The 17,028-nt window shown below is 43.2% G+C and overlaps 2 protein-coding genes across 5 annotated transcripts in view; both read right to left on the bottom strand.

Moving 5' to 3' along the window:
* Positions 1-2,525: 2,525 nt before the first annotated feature.
* On the bottom strand, positions 2,526-7,755 carry tent5c (terminal nucleotidyltransferase 5C). The gene is made up of 2 exons (XM_035651193.2): positions 7,595-7,755; positions 2,526-6,369 (listed from the first exon to the last, which is right to left on the bottom strand). Exon 2 carries the CDS (start codon positions 6,342-6,344, stop codon positions 5,193-5,195), a length of 1,152 nt encoding a protein of 383 aa, XP_035507086.1. The 5' UTR covers positions 6,345-6,369; positions 7,595-7,755; the 3' UTR covers positions 2,526-5,192.
* Positions 7,756-16,128: 8,373 nt separating this feature from the next.
* Positions 16,129-17,028, bottom strand: part of man1a2 (mannosidase, alpha, class 1A, member 2) — an 82,933-nt gene continuing 82,033 nt past the window's right edge. For 2 of the 4 annotated variants that reach the window (XM_035651188.2, XM_035651189.2), the window contains exon 14: positions 16,129-16,822. In XM_035651188.2, the coding sequence (XP_035507081.1) occupies positions 16,681-16,822 (142 nt within the window). In that variant the 3' untranslated portion in view covers positions 16,129-16,680. The remainder of the gene's footprint in view (positions 16,823-17,028) is intronic. The other 2 variants (XR_004796310.2, XM_035651191.2) reach the window with 2 other exon arrangements.

Genomic DNA, 17,028 nt, shown 5'->3' with positions numbered 1-17,028 from the left:
TGGCTTCCTGGACATAAAGATGCTAATAAATCAGGAAGTCCCACTCATTTATTAGACGCATTTTTTAGATGGAAAAATAAAAACAACCATGAGAGTGATTCACAACTAATCAGATCGTTCGCTCCGGTCGCTGCCTCCTTTGATGGCGAACTGACAAAAAGGGGTCGAGAAAAAGATCTGAGTGCGAGTCTGTGTCATCGATCGAGAGGCTCAGTTTCATTAAAAACACATTGTGGCTGCAGCTTGGAGGCAGGTGCTGCTTTGCAAGTGACATGAGAAACTGCGCTGGTGTTTTCCAGGACACTGTTCCAGCTGCAGTGTTGCCATGGAGACTCTGAACACGGTGCACCGGGGACGTATTTATCTGGATTTGTACAAGGGAACCAGAGTTTTCTGTGGTAAAGTACAGATTTGCTGTATTTCCGTGACCTCTCTCTGGATGTTTTCCAATTTTCTTTTTTGCAGCTTCATTCACAGGAGAACCACCGTCGAGAGAAGAAGAAGAGGAAGAGGAGGAGGATAGAGATAACTGAAAGGTTAACAGAGTCTATAGAGCAGCATCAGCGTGTGGACAGGGGGGGGGGCAGGTCGCTGCATCACTCAAGTCAACACAGTGACTCACTGCGTCGATAAGTCAGTGTGTTTTATGAATGACTCAAAGCTGGGGGGGGGGGGGGGGGGGGGGGGGGATGGACTTCCAGTCCATGTGGAAAACAAACACACAAACACACGAGTGTGTGAGATCGGAAAAAAGCTTCACATGCACTCATTTTATTCCTCATGCTTCATGAAAACCAAGTCGTTTTTGCAGCGACACTGAAGGAAAGATCCTGCGAAGGGCTGTTATTACCCAATAAAACCCTCCGGCTCAGTGTTTTCCACTGAGTTCAGATCCGATCGGATCAGAGACGAGGGAGAGAGACGCGGAGGTCAGAGCGCTGAGGTCAGAGCGCTGAGCCGACGGACCTCCACCACTAAACCGCTTCCCCCCGGTGACGGAGACGGAAAAACGTCTCCGGTCAAACGTCACCACGGGACTCTGAGTGGACAAGTGAGGAGGGTCAGAGATACACACAGATTAATACCACGTCTTCTTCTTCATCTTGATTTCTCTATGAATTAAACCACTTTGACTGCAGCAGAAACGTATCTGCTGAGAGAATATGAACATGAATCAGAGGTAGAACTTGCTGCATGGCTGAGCTTCACTAAATGTGTGGACTGATCCTTTAACAGCAAGACACAAACATTTTGTTTTCAGTTCTCAGCATCATCTCTAATTTATTATTACAACTGTATATATATATATATATATAAACATATAACATCTTTTACACGTACATTGATCCAATAAGAAATTGTGCTTGTTCTTGGGTTTTGGGATTTTTTTTTTTTAATGTAAAGCACTTTGGTCAACTGTTGTTGTTTAATGTGCTCAATAAATATCTTTTGATTTGAAGAAATGAATAAGAGTAAAGTGTGACAGAAGCCTCGTTGACTTCCTGGTCCTCTGGACCTGTGCTTTCAACACTTGAGTATCATCTCATCTTAAAAGTTAAAAGTCCGACAGTTAAACGTTGGACTAAGTTTGGACTTTTACGTGGAAAGCAGCGTGAGCTACTGCAGCAGACGTGAGAAAACTTATCTAAACACTTTCTTACATTAAGTTATTGACATTTGGACAGAAAAGGGCCGAGGCAGACGCTGCAGTTAATACTCTTTATTCATCATTTCCTCTTCAAACACATTTTCCTGACGTACACGTACGTTTCCGTTCAGAGGAAAAATCTCAAGTGAGGTAAAAGTGCTGATAAATGAAATAGTAGAATGGATGTGACCATCAAAGTCACCATCACAATCACAAAGCTGACAAAAAAGAAAAAGCTCCTTTTGCATCATATCTATTTCAAAAATATATATCTATGTATAGTGCCACAAATTTCATATCTACACACACACACACACACACACACACACACACACACACACACACACACACACACACACACACACACACACACACACACACACACACACACACACACACACACACACACACACACACACACACACACACACACACACACACACACACACACACACACACACACACCTGCTGCAAAAAGAAAAATAATAGACTTCACAACTCTTCTTGAAGAAGTGAAGGAGTTCCTCTGATCTCTGCAGACTCCTCCCCCAGCGGTGTCGTCGTCAACGACAACAACACTGTACTAACACACACAGAGGCCCAAAAATGGTGGACGACCAGGGGGAGCGAGGAGCGACCGGAGCGACAATGACGAGTTTACAGCAGAGAGAAAAAGACAGTGAGGGTCAGAAAATAAGAAAAACAAAAACACTTCATCCTCTTTTTTTTTTTTTGCACGTGGACAAACGTGACGCAGGAAGTGGTTCGAGCCCTGCGGCGTCAAGCTTTCATCAACGACAGGAACATTTCAGGCATCAGCACACACACACACACACACACACACACACACACACACACACACACACACACACACACACACACACACACACACACACACACACACACACACACACACACACACACACACACACACACACACACACACACACACACACACACACACACACACACACACACACACACACACACACACACGATTTACATTCCAGGCTGCGTTCACCCTCGAATGTGTAGAACATTCCTGTCTGTTGAGTTTCCTGTGACGACCAATCGTCCTGAGAAGAAACTAGACGCTCAGCAGACTTCAACCTGCAGCACGAGCAGGAAACTGACTGATTGATCGTCACTCTCAGACTGTGATTCAACTGGGGATCCATCGATCGGTCGCCTGGACAAGACAGAATGCAGAGATCATCTTAACGGTTGAGCTGAAGTCTCGGCCCCGGTGCGGAGGAGAGAATTAAGACACAAAATGGAGTCGAGCTTCAGGAGGCGATGTCTCGATATCAGGGGGGAGAAACAAAAAAATAGACAAAGTTCTCAAAAACGCAGTTTGTCCCTGAGAACCACCTCGACTCCCACGGACAAGGCGAGCGTACGGACAACAAGGTGCTTCAGTCCGGCTCGTCAGTGCACTTCAGGTATTGCTTTGTTCAGACGACGGGGAGAGAAACAACCAACACGGAGCTGTGACGCTCGGCCGTTTAGTCCCTGGTGTGAATACATGAACGAATCAAGAGTTTAGATTTCAAAAAAACTCTGACGTCGACGTGGCGACCGAAGGCCCAAAGCCGTAGGAAGACACAAAAGAGGGGAGCAAAACTAAACGTGGGACAGGAATGACTGGACAGGAGGGGGGTCGAGGATCACAGACGGAAACTAACAGAGGGGGAAATAAACAAAAAGAAAAGAAGACATCTCAAATTCCAAATTCAAACCAAAGTTATTTTGCTCCACAAAACACAGAGACGTCAGTCGTCGTGAGTCACTGGGTCTAAAAAAGAAAACGTGACAGACACCAACACTTCTCCTCCTGATCACCGTTAAAATAAAAAACCCTTTAAAAAGCTGCTTCACTCTCTGATGAGTGAAAAGGCACTTTGATACTTCAGTCGCTGGTTGCGAAGCAGAACTTTGGTCCAGAGTGAGAGAGACCGTCAGCACAGCGTGACCCTGACCTGACCTCGACCTCTGACCTTCCTCCGACCAGCCGGGAGCAGTGAGCCTGTCGTCCCTGGTTACCTGGTGTGGGAGGAGCAGGACTGAGCGAGGAGCAGAGGGGGAGGAGCTTCACATTACATAGTTTTTAAGAAGAAGAAGAAACTTTTCCTCCGCTCAGACGCTGATGATGATGATGATGATGATGATGATGACGATGACGCGTCAGAGGAGAGACGAGGCGCTGAAGTCACCGCTCGGCACACGTGCTCGGAACACCACACCGCAAATGATCAAGATTCACAGCTAATAATAGGCCGAGGCTCGAAATATGGTGGAGGGGGAGGAGGGGTCGTTCGGCCTCGTGTCTCCATGATGACTCAACATCCTGGTCCAGAAAAAAAAGGGGGCGTGGTCATGCTGGCGTTTTCTCTTAACGCACCAGTCGAGCTCTGGTGTCCGTCCACGCATGACCACACAAGGGGTTCTTGGTGCCAGCAAGCCGCAGAAAGGAGAGGACCCCCCCATGGACCCCCTCCCTCCCACAAACACACTTAAGGTGACGGGGCTGCTGCTGCTCCATCACTGGTTCCCCTGGCCTCCCCTGGAAAAAGAAAAAGATAAATATAGAGACGTCCTGCAATTTGCCGAGCTGCGTCAGAGGAGGATCCCGTTTCAGAGGCGACCCGACATGTGCTGCTCCTTGTAAGGGAAGAGACCGACAGTCAGCCTGTCACTGCAGGAGTCCCGGGCCGGGGGGGGGGGGGGGGGGGGGGGGGGGCGACCCCCAGGACTGTGACACTTGGGGGTCACCGGGGAAGTGACTTTAAAAAACTAAACTGCTCAGACACACGGGAGCTCGTCTATCTGAGGGGGAGGAGCTTGTCTTAATTCACAGTGGGAAAATAAAATAAAAAGAATTACATAACATTTTCTTTTACAAATCACAGGCACCATCGGCATTTTAAGTGTCCGTGATAGATATTTGACAAAATGCATTAAAACTAATTGAACCACCTTCATCCCTCCACAGTGACCTCACACCGGTGCTCGGATCCTTCTTCTTTTTTTTTTTTTAATTGGGCTTAAACATTATACATATATATCATCTCTTCCCCAATAACAATATTTTCCTCATTATTTTCTTCATTTTTTTTTTTTAGACCAAATTCAGGCTATAAACTTTTTTTCTTTATTCCCTTTCTACAAAATAACAGCCCGGTCGGGGTCGAACCTGGAGGTCGAACCTGGAGGTCAAGGCACAAAACGGAACATTCCATTAAGAATAAAGTTGATAAACGTGGGAAATAACCAAACATCATGATGAAGAGAAAGAAAAAAAAAATCTAAATAACACTTAAAAATATCACTTTCTATTCAATGAGCTCGACGCCGCTGTAGATGAGGAATGAGAAAGGATTTGCAAAAAAAAAAACCAAAGCAAAAAACACTTGTCCACTTAAATATAATTGTGCCTCGAGAGGAAATCAGCATTTATTGCCTCTATATCTTTTTTTTTCTTTTTTTTGTGGAGTTTCATTTCTTTTCATTCCCTCCTCTGCGTGCGTCCGTCCGCTCCTTTGTGTCAGTTACATGGCAGCCATGTTGGAATGTTCTGGTTGGCCACGTAGTAGTTGCTGAAGTTGTGGTCCCGGACGTACGGCGCCGGCTGGTAGTAGCAGGTGACGCAGGAGGCGTCCGGGATGGCGTTCTGCTCTGCCAGCACGCGGAAGGCCATGAGTGAGATGAGGTGCAGCGTCTGCCGCCGCTCGTGGCCCATGAGGCACACCGTGCTCTCGTTGACCACCCGCCGCAGGATCATGAGGTAGTCGTACTTGCTCTTCTCCTCGCCGACGAAGTGGCTCTGCAGGTACGCCTCCACCTTGCGCTGCTGCTCGCCGATGTCGGGGAAGTCGATGAAGAAGCGCGAGCACATGTAGCGCTCCAGCGCCTTGAACTCCTCCTCGCTGGCGGGCTGGAAGTCGCGCACCAGCAGGTTGCAGTACTTGAGCAGGCCGCCGCCGCGGATCTCCTCGGGCCGCTTGGTGGCGATGAGCTTGTCGCGCAGGTGGCCCAGCGCCATGCCGAAGTCGCCGTACACGCTCTCGCCGCTCACCGTCGGGTGGAAGGCCTGCGACATGGGCGTCTGCGCCAGCTCGTAGTAGGCGAGCATGGAGTCCAGCACGATCTGAAAGGAGTCCACGCTGAACTCGAACTGCCGGCGTATCGTGTCCACGAACTTCAGCTCCACGTTGCGCCCGTTGTTGTTGGAGAGCGAGATGAGGCTCCAGCGGTCCTGCTCCGTGTTGACCTTGACCAGCTTCTGGACGTACGCCTCCCGCAGGGTCATGGGAGTGATCTTCTCCTTGTTCACGCCCTCGGGCAGAAAGTCCAGCAGCGTGCCCAGCACCACGTCCTTGATGACCCGGAACTCCGTCTCGTGCGGCAGGTCCACCCTGAAGATCACGTCCAGGTCCTTGTAGCTCCAGCCCAGGTCCTGCACCAGCACGTGGCTCGCCGTGGAGCCGTTGAGCCGCACGTCCTTGACGCGGATGCCGCTGCGCTCCAGGTGCGAGCGCACCCACGCCACAATGTCTTTGAGGCGCACCTCCAGGGTGGGGAAGTTCCCCCGCCCGTGGACGGGCACCACCTCGGTGAGGACCTCGTTCAGCCGGCTCACCTGCTCCCAGGACAGGACGCTGACGGAACAACTCTTTGATTCCTCCTTGTTCTCCATCTTCTTCTCACAACGTTCTGATTGACTGAAGACGGCAGGAGAGAAACGACAAACCGCGTGATTGTTAGTCGTCAAGTGTGACACAACATCACATCAACCTGAACTGAATCCGTTTCACATTGACACGAACCACTAAACTGATCTGACTTTGTTGTAGTTGTTTTCATGATCAATTAATGTGTTGATTATTTTCTCGACTAGCTGTTCGGTCCATAAAAATGTTGATCATGTTTCCCAAACCCCAAGATGATGTTTTGTTTTGTCCATAAACCACAGATATTCTGTTCACTGTCATAAGAGGAGCAAAGAAACCACAAAATATTCACATTAAAAAAGTTGAAATCTGAGAATTTTGACTTTTCCTCCATAAAAACGACTAAAAACGATTTATCAACTATCAAAATAGTTGCAGATTCAATTAGTAGTCGATGACTAATCGATACATTTTTGCAGCGCTACTAAGATGTCAATCTGTAAATCACTGATTCATTCTGAATTAATTCTTGAGAGGTTTAGACTGCAGAGCATTATGAAAATTAATATTCTCAAAACGCAAAATGTCATTTTATTTGATAAATGGTCCATAACGCAAATATATCACATCAACGATCACATACATTGTCATTTTGAGTCTCGCAAATAAGTAAAAAAAAAAAGATGAATAGATTGTCAAAACAGTTCTGGATTAATGGACCAATGGTTTCACAAAGTCAAACTCAATCCCCGTCGATAAATAACTGTAATAAATGACACCAATCTGCTTTCCACTGTCAAAATATGTCGTGAATCATCATCAGGACCCCACACACACACACACACACACACACACACACACACAGGCTTCTAGAACCAGCTCCTCTCTCTCTCTCTCTCTCTCTCGTTTCGTTCCAGAACCGCGGGGACACGTCCGGCTCTCCCCGGGGTGTTGCGGGGTGTTGCGGTGCACCGGTACCGGAGATCGAACCACGCGTTGCCCCTGTGACGTCACTGACGGTTCCCGGAGTCGGGGCGTCGAGAGCCCGACATGTGGGACACGTCCGCCCGCTTAAAACCCCTTAAATCCTCCTTAACGTCACGGGAGTGTGTCGAATCTGCAGCAGGTTACGTTAAGAAAAAAAAACAATACCCCGAACGCCACATGACGAATCTGTCGGAGTGAAACTTTTTATGTGACGACGACACCGCGTTGCTTTTTTTTTTTTTTTTTTTCTCCCTGCTAACTGCGGAGTTCAAACAAAGTTGCTACGTACGTTTCCAAAAGGCCTCGAGGTCCAAGCAGACGAGAAGATGATGGTGATGATGAGTTGCTGCTCGTTCAGACGCGTCCACATAGTCCACGGACACACACACTCTCTCTCGACACACACACACCGCGGCAGCGTGTCAGTGTTTGAACCGCTCGTGCTGCGCGACGCGCACCTGATTTATAGAGCCGCAGCACGACGCCGCGGATCCGGTGCGCCGCCGTGACGCGACACAGTCCCTCTCTCTCTGTGTCGCGTCACTCATGCGTCATAAAAAAAATGAATATGAGTAAGAATATATATATGTTCAACTGTATAATTAAAAACTACTCACTTCATATGTTCAGTCCCGACGATGGGCCTGACTTTATCCCCGGCGCATCACTCACTCACCAGTGTGTCCACAAATCGGGGAAGTCTGATTGTATCAATGCGCCGAAGCGAGGCGTCTGATTGGTCGACGCGTAGTTTTTTTTTCCTCTTTGCGTTGCCAAGGAAACCAGCAGGAGCGTGTCCGTCCGGGCAGGCGACCCATGTTGATGACGTTTCACGGTGACTGGTTTACATGTAACACAATAACTGACATAATGGGTAAATTTCACATTCATAATCCATGATTTTCTGAGTTCCTTGCATAGTTCCTTCTAACAATTTTATGATAGAATTTAATTCATACATGGAGACATTTACCCCCCAAAAAAGGATACAAAAAGTGAGAGCACAGTGTTTATCTGTGAATAATTATTTTCTATGACCCTGGATTTAGTACGGCCTGTTATTATTTTTATAATTTGAAATTTCATTCATTTATTTTGATCTTGTTATCTTCTGTTCATATCTGATTGTCTGTCATGTTCTGTATTACTTGTACTTTGTCATTAAAGTTGTTTTTTTAGAGAAGTGTTTAATTTAAAATGTTAAATCAAATGAGCAGACTTTTTGTTTTGTTTTGGCCATAATAACCATGGATATTCATAGATATTCAAAAATGAAAAGCCTCTTAGTTTCTAATTTATAAAATAAAAGTTTGAATTTTTTTTTTTCAACTGCATGATCATTTTGGAGGATGAGGCTTGTGCTGCTGTTGAAAAATAGTGTTAAACAAAGATGTTTCAGTTTTTTTTACATATAAGATGTGGTGACTAACATTCTAACCTTCACGGAGGATGCTTTTATTGACAGACTGCTGTATTAGCTTTGGCTACTTGTACCTAATAAACTGCCATGCTGAGAGTGATGCCAAACAGGAAATTTTTCAATAATTTATTGATGGTAATTTTTTAAGCAAAAGGTTGTTTTTTTTTAAAATCACAATTTGATAGTGTATTTTCAAGTGTTTGGGATTGTGACGAGTTATATTTGACTATAAAAAAACAAATTCCTCTGTAAATGTCTCTCCTGTTGCATGCACACATAAAAATCAGTCATAATCTACAGAGGTGGAGTGTACAGCTGCAGTGATTGCAGAAGCCCCCCTGTGACACAGTGAGCGAAGCTTCCTTCACTAAGACAGAGGTGTATTGTTGTGTAACGCCTTCCGCTTGTGAGAACTTTCATTTTGAAACAACGAAGAACAGCTCAAACAAAAGCAGGGGTGAGAAACATTTCCAGCAGAATCAACCTGGTGAAACCTGGTTGTGAAAATGACAAGACACAGATGATGCTGTGAAGAGTTTTTAATTCAGGATTTATTTCCACTGATGGCAGTATATAGATAAAGTGTCCCAGTATATGTTTTATAACCATATCCCATATCATGATATTGCAATTTTGTCATCGTCATGGCGCCCACTCCTTGTTTTATACCCTCGCTCTTACTCTCTAACCACATCTATAGGATATATTTGCCGTACAGAAGCTGTTTTTGTCACCATATGCAGACGACACCAAAACATTGCACTCAAGTCAAATGCGGGCGACGCCTCCTCTTCCTCAGAAAACTCGGCAGACCTCCGAAGTCCACCAATCTGTCCCGATCGATTTTTTAACAAACATTTATTTCATTGTTACAACCGACTGAACAGGAATTGGCAGCAAAAAAAATTGGGAGCAGGGCAGGAACCATGAATCAGCATCTACAACTGGACGACTAGGATAGAAAAGGAAAACAAATAGCCTGAGACAACACACTCCCTCACCCTCAGGACGTACAGTAGACACAGACCAGACACAGTCGAACTCGGTGTCCACATCCATCAGACTCATCAACGGCTGCTCATTGTCTTTTATTTGACTTCTTCACTGCTGAAGGTTTTCTGGATGTTGCCGCAATGTGCGATACGGACTGGGCTAAAAAATCCTGTGTTGGCCCTTAATTCTGCCTGTCTACCTCTGATGTGTAACCGCTTACTGTAAATTGCTTTAGACAAAAGCGTCAGCACAATTAATTTAATGTAATAGACAAAAATCATGCCAACATATACAAAAATCTGTCAGCAGCATGATTGTCCTCTAGCAATCTATACTGTAAGTGTTCAGTGGGACTTTTATTGAACTTCATGATCATTACTGTAAAACATAAGTCATAAAAAACGCCATATTTTTTGACTGTGATACTAAATATATTTCTTTTTTGCAGAGGGAGTTTTTCTCCCTTTCCTCAAGTGATCACCTCTTTCTTTTCTTTTCTGTGTAACTGGCTGAAAAAACTCACACACACACACACACACTCACGTACGTACGTCATTATGGTTACAGAGAACAACTCTCTCTTGAGGTGCAGTTTTGTCACGCATGAGCTTTTTTCCTTTTTCTCTGCGGACTCGATGGTGGGAAGACGAGGAGGTGAGATGAAACTGCTGATCGAGCATGAGCTGTCAGCTGTGGTTTTGTGTGTGTGTGCGTGGGAAACCCCTCAGGGACTGGGTTGTGCATCGTCTTAGTGTCAGTGAATCAGCGGCAGGAAACTAGTGGGCCTGGTTTCCCCTCCCTCCCTCCCTGTATCATATTCTCACTAAAATCTGATGTTAAACTGAAATCCAACAGGAGTGACTGACATGGAGCTTTTATTCTGCCATCGTATCAAACTGAAGAGGAGACGCTCAAAGGACGAAGGACGGTCGTCACATTCTGCAAACGTGCAGTAAAGTAAATCACGGCTGCAGTTGAAGGCTCATTTTTCAAGAGCCAACCAACCAACCGTGTCTATAAAACGTCCTAAACTGTTAAAACTAGCTTCACTGACGTCAAGATAAAAGACCAAGATATGTATATATAGATGTAGGTGTCTTGTATATGTAAATGATACTTTAGTACGTTTATCCATCAATCCAAAATGATATCTCCAAATCCCCCGTTTTGTACAATTCAACTTAATTAAAAGAAAGTTTTGTCTCGTTTGTTTTTCATTCCGCAAACTGATCAATTTCTGTCTTTACAGCCTGATACTACTAGATCCTCAGTATTGCCTGTTGTATCCGATCAATAACAGTTAGTTGTACATGTTGGTCACAGAAACTCCTTTGATTTTTGATCTGTGACAACTCATTGCAATGTATGCCAAAGAACATGAGACGACTTGTAGAGCGACACCACAACTCTCCGCTGGACCTGCGTCACGGAGCAGGAGCTGAGCTGCAGGTGGATTTCTGTTGCAAATGCAAACATAACGTCAATTTTTTTTTAAAATTATATTTTGAACTCATAGAGGCTGTGAAACAAAACATCCAGTGTGTCTGGCAGCCTGAGTGAAGTGTCTCCGAGGCGGCGACAGATTGTTGTCATGAGATAAGTGACGGACGTCAGCGTGTTTGCGAGGAGTGTGTGTGTGTGTGTGTGTGTGTGTGTGTGCGCGCTCTGCCATCTGAAAAGTGACTCTCCGTGTGTTCAGGCCACGGATGAGTAAGCAACACTGTCCATTAACACATTAAACACACAATGGCGACACACACACACACACACACATTGTTCCGATGTGGGCAAACAGACGGACGGACGGACGCGACTGTTCCATTAAAGGTCGTTCATGAAAACATTAGCCCATGTTTTCATGAATGACTCACTGCACTCCATCTGACGTCATGCAGGTTGTTGTTACAAGACGCTGCTGCTGCTGCTGCTGCTGCTCATCATCATCATCATCCTCAATATTCACAGCAGCACATGACTGAGCCTCAACTGAAGGTCAGATTCGAGGCTGGTGCGCTCTTTACAGTGCTCGAGACACAAATGACAGCTTCCCCTTCTCTCTCTCTTTAGCTGTGATTCATGCCGTCACTTCCCTAATCATTTAGTATGAGCATAAAAGATTAATAGAAGAAGAAGAACAACAAGAACTGTCGGTGCCGACTCTCGTGACCTGGACTTCTCTGTGAAAACTCTGAGCAAACTCCAAACTTAACCGGGGGGGAAAAAAAATATATATCAAGGATTTTCAAATGATTTAGGAAAATCCTCTGATGAAGACTTCAACGGCCTTTCTCCTCTGCTTCAAAGTTATTAAACAGAGACGTTCTTTACATAATTAAATCATGTCTTAAATTGTTACTATAATCAGATTGATCAGTTTAACCGTCCATTATCACTATGATCAATAGGCGAGGCACTACAGGTGAACAGACAAAATGTTTGTATCAGCATGAACCTTCCCCAGGTGATTATTCATGTAGACACATATTTGTTTTCTATTGCAAGTTTTCAAAAAAAATAAATATGTGTAGACATGCAAAATGAGGCATTATTGCAAACATTTCCAGAGAAGAAATGTGAAGAAGATAAAAACTCCTCGTCTCATGTTGTCGACACATCAGAGCCAAAAGGTTTTTGTTTTTTTTGCGGAGGGGGATTTTGGATCACCTGTTTTTTTTTATCACTGCATACATCAGACAATAATGTCAACAGCAATAAAACAAAAAAGAATTTTGGCTTGTCTTTCCCCACTGTAAAAATGTTCTCTAGAATCAGACTATGAATCATTTATAAGGAAGCTACTCAGTAAAAAAAACCTTGAGAATATAAACATAACTAGAACTGGAAAGTTTGGAGGATGTCAGTGAACTGGAGTGGGAGATTTCTGGCTCAGATGACGAGAGAAAAACTCATGTAGAATTTAAAGATATGTATTTTAATACAGACATAGGTCTTTGAGATAAAGCTTTTCATTTGCATTGTCCTTTAGGATTGTGTCTAATCCGTTAACAAAAGTGTATTTGAAGGAGACGGAGACTGTCGTTTGTTAAAATAAATGTTTTTGAACTGATAAGTTTTAAGATGATTCTGTAAGATGTTTATGGAAACTGGTAAACTTGCAATAATTAGTCAAGATAAGGGATATATTTCAATTTGAAAACTTTAGTTCAATCGCTGCCTTGAAAACATGAGGTAACGTTACTTGAAAAGGCAATTAGTATGGGAATAGTTTGCTTTCTTAACTTAAAAACATGGAGAACATAACTTGAAAAGACAATTGGTATGGGTATAGTTGGGTTATCGTAACTTAAAAACATGGAGAACATAACTAGAAAAGACAATTGTATGGGTATAGTTGGGTAATTGTAACTTAAAAACACAAGTAAACGTTACCTGAAAAGACAAATGTATGGGTATAGTTGGGTTATAGTAACTTAAAAACACGAGTTAACGTTACTTGAAAAGACAATTGTATGGGTATAGTCGGGTTATCGTAACTTAAAAACATGGAGAACATAACTAGAAAAGACAATTGGTATGGGTATAGTTGGGTAATTGTAACTTAAAAACACAAGTAAACGTTACTTGAAAAGACAAATGTATGGGTATAGTTGGGTTATCGTAACTTAAAAACATGGAGAACATAACTAGAAAAGACAATTGGTATAGGTATAGTTGGTTATCCTTACTTACAAACATGAGTTAATGTACCTTGAAAAGGCAATTGGTGTGGGTATAGTTGGTTAACTTAACTTAAAAACATGAGTTAACATAACTTGAAAAGTCAATTTGTATGGGTATAGTTGGTTATCTTAACTTAAAAATGTGAGTTAAAAAGGTGTGGAATTGTGTATTTTTGTTGAACAGATAATGTAACAGTGAGTTATTTTAACTCCAGTAGCAAGTTTAAACAATAAATATTCTTTACTTTAACAACTTGTATAACTTAACTTTTTTAGTTAGAGAACGTAAGTTTTGTTGAATGGATAATGTAACATAGTTAGTTGTGTTAAATCAGAGTGGTAAGTTTAAACGACAAATGATCATTAATCAAACAACTTCTATACCGTACATGTGGGTTGAAACTAAGCTTATCTTGAAGCCGAGTCAACTCGTTTTTAAGTTAAACCACCTTGATAATATTTACAGACACAAAGAGAAAAAAGTGAAGTGTAATAAACAACTGAAATGTCTATTTTCATTGTTTTCTTTCCACTGGTCTGAAAGAAAAAACAAGTCATAGGAGCAAAATTACCCACAACCCATCACTGGTGGAACCTCACTAAGATAAACGTTTTGTTCTGAGAAGTTTCCTAAATCAACCCTGAGCTTTAGAAGCCTCAGTTTTCCTTCACGTCTCCTTCATCTTTCTGTAAACACACTGAGGCCCGTCAGCGTCATCTGCTACTGCTGCAGCGAGGCCAAATATTAAAACAAGCGCATCACGAAGCGATTCTGTAAACAGCTGTCTAGGATTCAAGATGAAATGCATGAACAATCAGCCTGGCTTCGTTAGCGTAGTGGTCGGAGAGGATTACACGGGCGTGATGACGCTGACGGCAAAGATGTCTGTAAAAATAAAAACCAGTGAATCACCAGTGAAACATGTTCCATGTACAGCATCATGCCACAGCTTTTTAAATAGGGAGAGAAAGGAAACATGCGGTTATGATTTTCTGAAATCTGACAAACTGAAATTCCCTGTGACTGATGTCACACACCACACGTACAGTGGTAGTCAGTTTCAGGTCAGATTACTTTGAAAAGCAATCAGCTGCTGAATACAAATGACATGGCAACTGGTAACGTAATAATGTAATCTAATCTGAATACCTTTGGATTACTTAAAAATCCAACCAAAGAAAATTGGACGCAACACCAATATTTTGAGTTCCACAAATTAAATCATAAATTAAAATTAGATTAAACGTCAAAAACATTTTCAACGCAAATAAAAATGCATTTAGCATATGCAGTATTTACAGAACGAACAGAAACAGCATCATCATTATCTATAACTCACAGAAATATAAAATAAAACATCAAGAAAAATGGCAACCTCGGAGACGAGTAATGGACACGGTAGAGTAGTTTTATATATTTTTTTTAAAAATTGTGATTTTAGAATTCAGTTTCCTCAGTTTCCATCAACTGTACAACACTTCCAAAGCATTTTTAATGTGAGAGGTTTGTGTGTGATTTTTCGGTCAATGATGGAGACGCAGTCAAACAGTCTCCTCAGGCACCGATGTGCCACATGTGTTGAACTGATCTGACGTGAGGAGACTTAACTTAACTCACGAGAAGAAAAGAAAAAAAACTCCCACGAGAAAAGAAAGTGGCACATTTGATGTTGACTGACTTTCACCACAATATTAATAACTTTGGAATATGGATAGGACAAGAATCCTCTGTGAAGAGCATTTCTCCACAGACAAGTATCATCCACACTCAGGAGAAAAAGAAAAAAAGGTTTACATGCTAATGAAGGCTGTACTTTTTTTTTTTCCAGTTGATTTTTTTTTCAAATGGATCTTTTATTATAGTTTTAAATTATTTTTGTTTTGTTTGTTTTAACGGAATAAAAATTGTATTAAATCAACCGGATTTGTCCTCGACCAGGGCTGATCTCAGTTCAGTTGTCTTGTCTATGTTGGTTGTCTGTGACGTCAGTGTGTTTCCATACACACACACACACACACACTGAAGTTAATGATCCATAAGAAGGTGTGTTCACAGATATTCCTCGTAGTAGTGACGTGTGATGGGATAACAAGTTTCATGTTCACGAGAACTTTGCAAGCGGAAGCACCTGTTCACTTTCCCCCTGACTATCTCTCTCACACACACACACACACACACACACACACACACATACACACACACACACTTGGGTGTGAGTGTAGAAAGTTGGCAGGCTGCTGGATAACGCTGGCGCGTATTCAAGCTCAATATTTGCTCGGTCTTCATCTCGACCGGGACACAGAAATCCGCAGAATTGTCATACTTCACTATAAAGCTACAACTCAGATGTTTGTCACATCTGTGCTGGGAGGTTTTAAATCTTACAAAAACATTTCGTCGGTGGTGTTGCCATGGGAACGTTCAGTGAGGGCTCTCGACCGCCGCCGCCGTCTTCAACACGAGCGGCTAAACGTGATGGAACGGCCGAGTCAACCCAAATATTTGCGTCTCCGCCGATGAGGAAACCTCGGGAGCGTCTGCCGGCATGGAACGACGACTCGTTTATTTAACCGCGATCACTCACGGGTACAGTAAAACTGTACGACGCAGCTGCTCGGCGGGTTCGGTCTGTAAACACACGACATCAGAGAGGAGGGGAAGAGAACAGGCGAGAACGTCAGTGGAGAGATATAGAATTAGTCAAGTTAACAAAAAACAAAAAACAAAAACACTTTTCGTAACATCTTTATTGACTTTGTGTCTCAGTTTTAAACTTATTTACAGATACTTTTAATTTTACTTTATCTTTTTTTTTTTTTTTTTTTAGTTCAGTAAAAATAAAAATACAGAACACTCAATTTTTCAAAAGCGACGTCGCTCCCAGCGACTAGACGCAGCCCCCCCCCCACCCCCCCGGGTTTCTCCACGCGGGCTTCCTCCTCTTCAGATAAAGGTGGTGGTGGTGATGATGATGTCAGCGCGACGTCAGTGTGATGTCAGAGACGGGGGGAGGGGCCAGAGGCCGAGAACCAATAAAACTGCACTGCATCCGTGGACTGTTGATGGTGGAGATGAGACGATGGGGTGAAAAATGGAGGAGCAAAGTTTCGTGACTGTTTCCTTTCGCTGTAAACACAAAAACTCACAAGATAATCAAACCAGGCGTCGATGAATTAAGATTATGAATTGACGTTTCTTACTTCCTGTTCCTGCTTCAGGGTTAGGTTTGACTATTTTCCACACGTACACAGTAATAGTTTGTGTTCCTTTGGTTCTGATGTTTACTTTCTCTTTCTGTAACTCATCAATCTAATCCTGATTATCAGTTTATCCCTCTCTGCTGTCAGTGGCTCATATCTGTCCCCAGCGGCGATCGGGAGATATTGATCAGCTGCTGCTGTTTCACTCCAGCGAGACAAACCGCTGCACGACGAGGGGAAAAAAAAGGGGGGAACTTTTGTCAGGAACATTTGAGAGACGAGAGGAGGGAATAAAGGAAGCTGTGAGTTATTATTAGGAGTTATCGACATTTTTTTAAAGAACATTGGAGTTATGTGTCTGGGACACAAAAAATATTTTCTGTTGTTTTTTCAATTCTCTGACCAGTCGACTTTTTTTCATTTTTGTCA

This window comes from Scophthalmus maximus, chromosome 14 (genome assembly GCF_022379125.1).
Source record: "Scophthalmus maximus strain ysfricsl-2021 chromosome 14, ASM2237912v1, whole genome shotgun sequence".
NCBI classification, from domain to species: Eukaryota; Metazoa; Chordata; class Actinopteri; order Pleuronectiformes; family Scophthalmidae; genus Scophthalmus; species Scophthalmus maximus.
Note: the sequence above shows the minus strand (reverse complement) of the source record. Positions and strands in the feature narration are given on the sequence as shown.

Coding starts and splice junctions, on each gene's coding strand:
- tent5c (XM_035651193.2), bottom strand. CDS start 6,344: ATGGAGAACAAGGAGGAATCAAAGAGTTGTTCCGTCAGCGTCCTGTCC.